Source organism: Trichechus manatus, unplaced genomic scaffold (assembly GCF_000243295.1).
Source record: "Trichechus manatus latirostris isolate Lorelei unplaced genomic scaffold, TriManLat1.0 scaffold00265, whole genome shotgun sequence".
NCBI classification, from domain to species: Eukaryota; Metazoa; Chordata; class Mammalia; order Sirenia; family Trichechidae; genus Trichechus; species Trichechus manatus.
Genome location: NW_004444201.1, coordinates 1,844,028 through 1,855,180, shown reverse-complemented (window position 1 = coordinate 1,855,180; position 11,153 = coordinate 1,844,028). Strand labels below are relative to the sequence as shown.

General features: G+C 37.3%; 1 protein-coding gene across 8 annotated transcripts in view; it reads left to right on the top strand.

The window, feature by feature from the left end:
- CCSER2 (coiled-coil serine rich protein 2) overlaps positions 1 to 11,153 on the top strand; it is a 285,551-nt gene that overhangs the window by 226,444 nt on the left and 47,954 nt on the right. For all 8 annotated transcript variants that reach the window (XR_002822873.1, XM_023724846.1, XM_023724847.1 and 5 more), the window contains one exon: positions 8,744 to 8,833. Coding sequence is in view for 7 of the 8 variants with exons in the window: in XM_023724846.1 (XP_023580614.1) it covers positions 8,744 to 8,833 (90 nt within the window). In the remaining variant the exon portion in view is untranslated. The remainder of the gene's footprint in view (positions 1 to 8,743; positions 8,834 to 11,153) is intronic.

Below are 11,153 nucleotides of genomic sequence, written 5' to 3'. Positions count from 1 at the left end.
CGACCAAGTAGGATTCATACCAGGTATGCAGGATGGTTCAACATTAGAAAATCAGTCAACGTAATCCAGCACATAAATAAAAGGAAAGAAAAGAATCACATGATCATATCAATTGATGCAGGAAAGGCATTTGACAAAGTCCCGCACCCATTTCTGATAAAAACTCCCAATAAAATAGGTATAGAAGGGAAATTTCTCAGCATAATAAAGCGCATCTATGCAAAACCAATGGCCGACATTCTTAATGGAGAGAGGCTGAAAACATTCCCCCTGAGAACAGGAACAAGACAAGGATGCCCTTTATCACCACTCCTGTTTAACATTGTGGTGGAAGTCCTACTAGTGCAGTAAGGCAAGAAAAAGAAATAAAGGGCATCCAAATTGGTAATGAAGAAGTTAAACTGTCCCTGTTTGTGGATGATAGGATACTTTACATAGAAAATGCAAAAGACTGCACAAGTAAACTATGGAACTAGTAGAAAGATTCAGCAGAATAGCAGTATACAAGATAAACATACAAAAAGTAGTTGGATTCTTTATACACCAATAAAGAGAATGATGAAAAGGAAATCAGGAAAACAATACCATTTATAATAGCCCCTAGAAAAATAAAATACTTAGGAATAAATTTAACTAGGGATGTAAAAGACCTATACAAAGAAAATTACAAACACTACTGCAAGAAACCAAAAGGGATTTACATAAATGGAAAAATATACCATGCTGATGGTTAAGTTTACTCAACATTGTGAAAATGACAGTTCTACCCAAAGCAAATTTACAAATACAGTGCAATCCCAATCCAAATACCAACTACATTCTCTAAAGAGATGGAAAAACTAATCATTAACTTTATATGGAAAGGAAACAAGCCCTGCATAAGTAAAGCACTATTGAAGAAGAATAATGAAGTAGGAGGACTTGCAGTACCTGACCTCAGAACCTACTATACAGCTCCAGTAGTCAGAACAGCCTAGTACTGGTATGAGAACAGATACATTGACCAATGGAACAGAATTGAGAATCCAGATGTAAATCCATCCACCTTTGGTCACCTGCTCTTCGGCAAGGGCCCAAAGTCTATCAAACAGGGAACAGTCTTTTTAACAAATGATGCTGGAAAAACTGGATGTCCATCTGCAAAAAAATAAACAGGACCCATACCTAACACCATATACAAAAACTAATTCAAAATGGATCTAGGACCTAAAAATAATGCCCAAAACTATAAAGTTCATACAAGAAAAAGTAGGATCAATGCTAGAGGCCCTAATACATGGCATTAACAGGATACAAACCATAATCATCAACACACAAACTCCAGAAGATAAGCTAGATAACTTGAATCTTCTAAAAATTAAACACTTATGCTCATCAAAAGACTTCACCAGAGAGTAAAAAGAGAACCTACAGATTAGGAAAAATTTTTTCGACATTACAAGTCAGACAAAGGTCTCATCTCTAAAATCTACAAGAAAATCCAACACCTCTACAACAACAGACAAATAATCCAATTAAAAAATGGGCAAAGGAAATGAACAAATACTTCACCAAAGAAGGCATTCAAGTGGCCAGTAAGCACATGAGTTAATGTTTTGCGATCACTAGCCGTTAGAGAAATGCAAATCAAAACCACATTTAGATACCATCTCATCCTGGCGTTATTGGCACCATTCAAAAAAACTGGAAATAACAAATGTTGGAGAGGCTTCGGGGAGATCAGTAGTCTGATGCACTGCTTGTGCGAATGCAAAATGATGCAATCATTTTGGAAAACGGTATGGCGCTTTCTTAGAAAGCTAGAAATAAAAATGCCATACGATCCAGCAATCCCACTCGTAGGAATATATCCTACAGAAGTAAGAGCTGTCACACGAATAGACATATGCACACCCATGTTCATGGCAGCAAAAAAGATGGAAACAACTTAGATGCCCATAAACAGATGAATGGATAAACCAACTATGCAACAAGAAAGAACAATGATGAATCTGTGAAGCACCTCACAATATGGCTCAAACTGGAGGACGTTATGCTGAATGAAATAAGTCAATCACAAAAGGACAAATATTGTATGAGACCACTACTGTAAAAACTCATGAAAAGTTTTACACACAAAACCAAACAGTCTTTGTTGGTTACGAGGGATGGGAGGGCTGGAATGGGCAAATACTACATAGACAATATATAATTGATAACTTTGGTAAAGGTTAAGACAGTACACAATATTGGGGAAGCCAGCACAACTTGTACAAAGAAAGCTCATGGAAGCTCCGTAGACACATCGAAGCTCCATGAGGTACCAAATTTTTGGACTGAGGGCTGTGGGGACCATGATCTCAGGGAATATCCAGTTCAGTTGGCATAACATAGTTTATAAAGATAATGTTCTACATTCTACCTTGGTGAGTAGAGTCTCGGGTCTTAAAAGCCTGTGAGCAGGCATCTAAGATACTCTACTGGTCTTACCCCTTTGGGAGCAAGGAAAAATGAAGAAAACAAGATACAAGGAAAAGACTAGTCCAAAGGACTAATGGACCACAAGTACCATGGCTTCTACCAGACTGAGTCCAGTGCAGCTAGGTGGTAACTGGCTACCACCACTGACTGCTCTGACAGGGATCACAACAGAGGGTCCCAGACAGAGCTGGAGAAAAATGCAGAACAAAATTCTAACTCACAAAAAGAGGCCAGACTTACTGGCCTGACAGAGACTGGAGAAACCCGGAGAGTATAGCCTCCGATACTCTTTTATCTCAGTAGTGAAGTCACTCCCGAGGTTCACCCTTCAGCCAAAGATTAGACAGGCTCATAAAACAAAACGAGACTAATGGGGCACAACAGCCCAGGGAGAAGTAGTAGAAGGCAGGAGGGGACAGGAAAGCTGGTAATAGGGAACCCGAGGTCGAGAAGGAGTGTGTTGACATGTCATGGGGTTGTTACCCAATGTCATAAAACATTATGTGAACTATATTTAGTGAGAAACTGTTTGTTCTGTAAAGCTTCATCTAAAGTACAATAAAAAAAAATTAAAAATAATAAAATAACTTAATTAAAAATAATTCAGCTAAAGTAAAATCCCAGGCTGAACATAAGTTGAAGGAGGGAGGGTAAAATTATTATGGGGTTCAGTATTAAAGTTAGGAAAGTAAATTTTAATACTGAATTTTTTAATTACAAAACTACCAAGGGAATCACTTCATGTTGATTATTAATAAATGATGAAAAGCTTTTCATGCTGCAAGGTTGTAATAAAATGTGTTTTTAACCTCAGTATGCATCTTTATAAAATAAAAATAATCACCTTCATAGCTTAAATATTACTATCTTTAGCCAAATTAATAGTAGTTTCTTAATATCATGTAATACCCTATCCATAGTCAGATTCCCCCAGATGTCCTAAGAACACTCTGTATATTTGATTTGTCCAAAGTATAATCCAGTCGAGGACTAGACAGTATATCTGGTTATATTTCTTATATCTCTTTTAATCTAGACCCATTCTTTTTTTCATTGTACTGACTTGTTGAAGAGACTGGGCCAGTTCTCCTGACATTATCTCCCCGTGAAAATACTTTTTTGAAAAGATCTTGGAAATATCTAAGAGAATTAAGAAAGAAAATAGAAGAAAAATTAATGCAACAGTCATTAGCCATATGTGTTGTGCAGTTCTCTTTATTTGATATATTAGACCTAGAAATCATATTTATTATGAAAAATCCTGTCACTGTCTTGCTAGGTACTGTGGATGGTTTGCCTATAGATTGCTTTTGGAGGCTGTGGTGCATTCAGCTACAAACCCCCTCTGTAAGCACATCAGAATCACTTTAACCTGTTTACAAGTGGCAAAGAAATTGTGACCTGTACCAAGAAAACTTCGTGAAACTTGACAGTTCCTGTTCTTGAATCTAAAGACTATTGTTGTGGTTTTTCTCTACAGAAAAGTGGAAAATTAGGGAGGATCCATTGCTTCTCATTGCAAGCAGTGATCCTCGGTAAAGCTAAAGCCTCATTAAATGAGTTTCAATGGGCCAAGTGTTCCTTTTGTAGGAGGGAATTAGAAGTCATTCAGAAAGATTATAATAAAACAAAGATTACTTCTGGAACTTTAGAAAGTCACTTGTTCAAATCGAAAGAATTTAAAAAGATTTTAAAACCACTGAAGGTAGAGAGAAGTGATAGCATTTTTCACGTTAGCAAAATTAAAATTACCTTTTATTTAAAATTTATCATTCTTTTTTTTTTCCCCCTTACATCCCTGAACTACTCTTAAAACAGCAGAATGTCATCAGAAGAGGCCTAGAGTAGGAATCAGTGGACTGTTCTTGTCTCCAGTATTTATTAGCTGACTGACATTGGCAGTGTCCACCATCTCCCTAGTGCATTATCCAAAATGTAAAGAGTTTTCTAGGTGATTTCAAAGTCCCTTTCCAGTTTTAGCCTTTTATAGTTTTCTATCTTTTTAAAAATGCATTCAACTCAATTAAAAATTTGCATACAAACTTACAGAAAAATGATAATACAAAGTGTTGAATTCATATTTTATGTGGATTTTATGTGAAAATTCATTCATTTTTGGAGATAAAGAAAGTGAAATTCAGCTTAAGTAGGCTAGCAGTATTAAAAAAAATTAAACCAGCTACCGTCGAGTCAATTCCGACTCATAGGCTAGCAGTTTAGTATATTTGAAATAACCCAGGTTTAAATTCTAGCTCTGAAACTTCTCTAAGTAACTTCTGAGGGAAGTTACTTAATCTCTCCTAAGCCCTCTGTAAATGGGGATAATAAAAAATAATACTGACCATATAAGATTGTGATAGTTAAATGAACTATTTATATAAACCACCTAATGCTATGCCTGGTCCATGAGTGCAAGATAAATAGTAACTCTTATTTAAGAATTTGCCCCAAATCACGTAGCTAGTAAATCAGAGCACTTTTTATGAAGTTTTAAGTTCCAAGCAGGAGTCTGTAACTAAAAATGACTTTTAAAATCACAGTATTTGTAAACTCAGTAAGAAATATACAGGTCCCATCCAGTTCTATGGTTACTTGAGTTAGCTTGATAAAGTTCTTGGTTGACTTTGTTGAGGTCCTCTTGGCTTCTCTTTGTGGTCACAAGATGTCTGCTGTAGTTTTATGTGTCACATTCTCACACAGTAGTATCCAAAAACAGGAAAAGGGTCTATCTTCTCTGTTTTATTGTTGTGTGCCATGAGTCAATTCCGACTCATAGCAGCCCTGTAGGACAGAGTAAACCGTCCCATAAGGTTTTCTAGGCTGTCATCTTTACGGAAGGAGCCCTGGTGGCACAGTGGTTAAGCACCTGGCTGGTAACCAAAAGGTCAGCGGTTCAAACCCACCAGCCACTCCGTGGGAGAAAGATGTGGCAGTCTGCTTCTGTAAAGCCTTGGAAACCTTATAGGGTGGTTCTTCTCTGTCCCATAGGGTTACTAAGAGTCAGAATCAACTTGATGGCAATGGGAATGGAATCTTTATGGCATCAGATCACCAGGTCTTTTCTCCTGTGGAGCGGCTGGTGAGTTCATACTGCCGACCTTTTGGTTCGTAACTGAGCACTTCAGCACACTTTCTCAAAAATGCTCCAGACTTATGTTGCATTGGCTGTTTGTCCCTTCCTAAGCATAGAGGAGTAGGATTAACCAGATTGCCTCAGTCTAATAAAAATCTTCTCTCTTTGAGGCAGGAGATAGTGTTAACTTCCCTGAATACAGGACAACATAGAAGGTGAACATCTGAAGAGATTATCAGCAGTAAAGAAAGCAGATGGAGAAAGAATGATTTGGGTAGTTATTTTACATCTGTTGAGGTGTCACTGAAAGCTAGACTTTCCAAATTATGAAAAGTTCAGATATTTGCCAGCTATTATTCATCATATGTTATCACATAGACCACAAAAAGGAAATTTTTCCTGGAATTGTATTCCTCAGAATAGAATAAGTAATGTGCCTGCGTTGAGACACAATGTTTTGCATTATTTTTTCTCTCCTTAATGTACCTCCTATATGTCTTAGAGGAGCCCTGGTGACACAGTAATTAAGAGTCTTGCTGCTAACCTAAAAGTCAGCAGTTTGAATCTACTAGTCGCTCCTTGGAAACCCTAAAGGGTAGTTTTATTCTGTCCTATAGGGTCTCTGTGAGTTGGAATTGACTCAACAGCAATCAGTTTTGGTTATAGGTGTTAGAAGTGAATTAAGTCTTGTTACAGTGAATTCCAAGGGATTCCCAAGTTGACTGAATTTCATTTCAGTGACTTTCATTTCTCGGGAGTGGGAAATATGTCTGTACTACAGAGATTTTTATTTTTAATGATTAGATTTTGTCCTGTGTAAGGATTAGAAATAATCCAATTATAATTAAGAAAAATTTTGAATATGATAAATATTTTTGAAGTGGAAGGTTATAATTTTAATTCGATGCAAAAATCAAGAATGTGTTATATGTTTTTCTACAAGAAAGTATACGTACCCTCCTATGGAGCTGTTTCCTACAGAGCACAGCTTTTCTCTGACACATGAGTTTGCCATGAGTCAGAGTCAACTCCATGGTAACTGGTTTATGGGGTTGTTTAATCAAATAGAATGGTTATATTCCAGCTTCACACTAAGGGACAATTCTTTTTTGTTGTTGTTGCTGTTGAAAATATACTCGGGGAACATCTAGCTCAGTGGGCATAATACAGTTTATAATGTTCTACGTTGTACCTTGGTGAGTAGCATCTGGGGTCTTAAAAGCCTGTGAGCAGCCATCTAAGATACTGCACTGGTCTCACCCCTTTGGAGCAAGGGAGAGTGAAGAAAACAAGAGACCAGGGAAAAGATTAGTCCAAAGGACTAATGGACCACAACTACCACGACCTCCACCAGACTGAGTCCAGTGCTGGATGGTACCCAGCTACCACCACTGACTGCTCTGACAGGGATTACAACAGAGGGTCCCAGACAGAGCTGGAGAAAAATGTAGAACAAAATTCTAACTCACAAAAAAAGACCAGATACTGGCCTGACAGAGCCTGGAGAAATCCTGAGAGTATGGCCCCCATACACCGTTGTAGCTCAGTAATGAAGTCACTCCCAAGGTTCACCGTTCAGCCAAAGATTAGACAGCCCCATAAAAACAAAACAAGACTAATGGGGCACAGCAGCCCAGGGAGAAGGACTAGAAGGCAGGAGGGGACAGGAAAGCTGGTAATAGGGAACCCAAGGTCGAGAAGGGAGAGTGTTGACATGTTGTGGGGTTGTTAACCAATGTCATAAAACAATATGTATGCTAACTGTTTAATGAGAAACTATTTGTTCTGTAAACCTTCATCTAAAGTACAATAAAAATAAAAATAAAAAATACACAGCAAAACATGTACCAATTCAACAATTTCTACATGTACAATTCAGTGATACTGGTTATATAAAGTTGTGCAGCCATTTTCACCGTCCTCAGCCAATAACATAAACTCGCTGCTCCCAAAGCTTTCTTTCTTTCTAACTTTGCGAGTTGCCATTGTCAATTTGATCCTGTATAGTTGTTTAAAAGAGCACAATGCTTAAGGCAGACATCCTTTACTAATTAAGCTAAACTATTGTTTGGTTTAAAGAAGACTTCAGGGGATATTTTTGGTTTAAGGTTTAAAGATTATCTCAGAGCAGTAATTTCAGGGGTTTATCCAGCCTCGGTGGCTCCAGAAAACCTGGATTCCATGAGAGTTTGAAATTCTGTTTCACATTTTCCCCCTTTTTTTATCAGGATTTTGTTACAGAATCTTTGATCAAAATGTTCAGTAATGGTAGCCAGGCACCATCCAGTTCTTCTGGTCTCATGGCAAAGGATGTAGTTGCTCAAGAAGGCAATTAGCCATGCATTCTATTTCCTTCTATTCCTGATTACTTTATTGCTGCAGACCAATTTTTGTACCTTGGATGGCTGCTTGCAAGCTTTTAAGACTAAGGGGCAATTCTTACTATCAGTCTTTTTTTTTCTTGTTGTTGTTTTTTTTTTCATGATTATTTGACAGACCAGGGTTACACAGTGGGTATATTACTCCATGTTGTATAAATGATTGTGCTTTAAGTAGAATCAGGTGTAGTGAATTCATTTATGAACTGAGATGGTCATATGGATCTTGTCAAAGGGCAGAGACCTTTCAAAATATTCCTAGTAAGCCAACACATTAAACGGGCTTCATGACACTGCATATGTGAACAGACAACCTTGTTTTGCAGACTGGTAGTGTTTAATATCCAGTTAAGTCCCCTCAAAATACCATTAAGAAGCTGTGTGGTATAGGGGTCATTATGCTGCTGTGACTGTGGTATCATAATAGTTAAGGAGAATACTGTAAATTGTGCCATTGTATTCTTCATAGCGCACATAGCGGTGTATTTTCTACATCTGTGTACACAGTAGTGTGTAGCTTTATGTACGTAAGATCGTGTATATTGTGCTTTACGGGCAATATAAGAGCTTTCCTAGGGTAATTTGGACTTTTTACAATTCTGTCTTTACTGGCTGACTGTAGAACCCAGTCATGAATAAGATAAGACACTACTGAATAGACTGATGTTTGCTGTAAGCACTATGCAGCCACGTTTTTCTTTATAAAGGTAGTGACAACTAATTTGCAATGTTTGATTTTTTTTTTTTTTGGTCCCCCCTAAGAGAGCCTGTAGTTACCTTATTTGTGTGTATACAGAATGACACCCATGTAAAAATTTGTGCTTTTGTTCAGGCAACTCGGTGTAACTGCCACCAAAAATCTAAAGAGGAAAAATACACGTATGCCGATAAATACACCCAAACACCCTGGAGAAGAATTTCTGTGAGTACCATATGCCCTTAACCTTTTCTCCTGTCGTTTACTGTTTTGATGCTTTGTTCCACCCATTCTACTCTAATCTCTAATAATTTTTAATTTGTGTTGGCTGTTAATTTATTTTAGGTAAGCTTCCCTCCCATCTTGGTCCCTTAGATGTTTATGTGCTTTCTAAAGCTTTTCTTATGTGTTTTGTGTAAATGAACGTGCATTTAATAGCTTTTCCATTCTGCAAACTGTAGCTTATTTTGTTTGAGTGTCTAATCTTCTCTCACTGCATGTACTTAAGGGAATAAGATTTCCACATGTCCTAAGAGAAACAGAAGTCCAATATGCAGTATTCCTTCTTTAGCAGCATATGACACTTTAAAAATATATGATGTAGCATATTCCTTTTTTTGTTGAAACCTTTCAGATATGCTTTATTATAATTACTCAAATGTTGAGGCTGTTAGAAAATATCAATGCATTAAGACAGTGTATGTTACGTGTTAGGCATAGTTAGGGTAGAAAGCAGCCATCTACTTGAATCTGTGCTTATTTATCATTTTTCCAAAAATATTATCTGTATATATCTCAAAACATATTTAGTGCTAAAAATACACTGATTATAATTTAATCAGAGTTCTCCACAACTCAGTTCAGAATGTGCCTGAGCCAGAGAATCATCATTATAGCCGTCAGTTACCATTATCCTATTGTATAGTGGCCGGTAATAGACGTTTCTTACTAAGCGGATGCTTGGGAAGCCAGCCTTGACTCATCTTTTGCCTTATATTTAGCGGTGGAATCATAGTAGCACAAATGAGTAGGGAAATATATTAGTTATTGTAATCAGTGATCTCATTTATAAAACTATAGGCCTTTAAAGTATAAAATAGTTGTTTCTTTTCGTCAACAAATAATTACCTTTTGTGTATACTCTGTATAAGGTGGTTCCATGCTAGGAATTAATTTATTCAACAAAAGTTTGGTGAGCCCCTCCTATCCTGGCTCTTGAAATGGGGGATTGAGGGAGGAAATACACAGATGAGTAAGGATTCCCCATTAACAAGTTCATATTAAAGGAACTGGTGATGTATTGATATAGTTAAAGTGCAGGTAGTTCTACCAGGTTCACAGGATTGGGAAAATCTTGCTGGAGGAATCAAGGAGCTTGGTGAAGAAGGTGATGGTAGTGTTTAAATCATAGAAAGAAAAACACAGAAAGGGCTTGCTTGGTAGTCAGTTGTGATGTGATTGAACACAGAGATGATATAAAATTTCTTTAATGTCAAAGGATATGGAGACAATTACAAAATAAAAGACCATGCCCCTTGCTTCTAGATGAAGGTGTGGGTTTCCTAGGTTTCTCCAAGTGTGCCTGCAGACGGATGATGTCGTTAAGTGTGAGAAATTCATTTTGCAGTTGTCATGGGAGTCTTTATATCCTCTCTGGCTCCCTCAGCCTCACTGTTCTGAAACTGGCTATTAGTCAGCCTGCTCACCAGGTAAAAGTAACAAGAATAAAACAACCCCAATACATTCCTGAATATATTCCTGAGTTAGTTTTACTATAATCCTAGATGATGTGGAGGTCAGTTTTTCAGGCCTAGCATCCCTTAGGAGCCCTGTGGTGCAGTGGTTAAGAGCTATGGCTACTAACCAAAAGGTCAGCAGTTCGAATCCACCAGCCACTCCTTGGAAACCTTATAGGGCAATTCTACTCTGTCCTATAGGGTCGCTATGAGTTGGAATCAACTGCAGTGGGTTTGGTTTAACAGGTTTAGCATTCCTTAACAGACCTAGACTTCAGGCTTTCCTGATAACTGTTTCTGTAGAAATCACCTGGGCCAGTACCTTCATTTTGTAGGTAATGTAACAAAAGCCAGGGAAGTTAAATGGCACATTAAAGTTTCTATAGTTAGTAAGTGGCTAAACTAGTACTATAACTTAGAACTCCTGATTGGTAGTCCAAGGTTCCTTCCCCTGGAAGCACACTGAGGAGCCTTAAAGGAGAGATAGAGACTTTGCATGTTGAAATGGGAGGAATATCTGTGGCAAAAGGAACAGTATAGATAAAGGCAAAGAGGTGGGAAGAGATCTTTAGCCAATAGTAAGTACGTGATTTTGTCTGGGATAGCAAAAGTTAGTATAAAGCTCGTTATAAGGTACAATTCAAATTTTTATCCAGTAATTGCTTGAAAAGTAGTTTACTAACTTATTTATTTAGTTAAATATTAATATGTCTGTTATCTGATTTTTCCATTCTCTGGACTTAATGGAATTTATTTGAAATAAATTACTATAATCTACTATAATGTAGTATAGTTACTATTCTTTTATA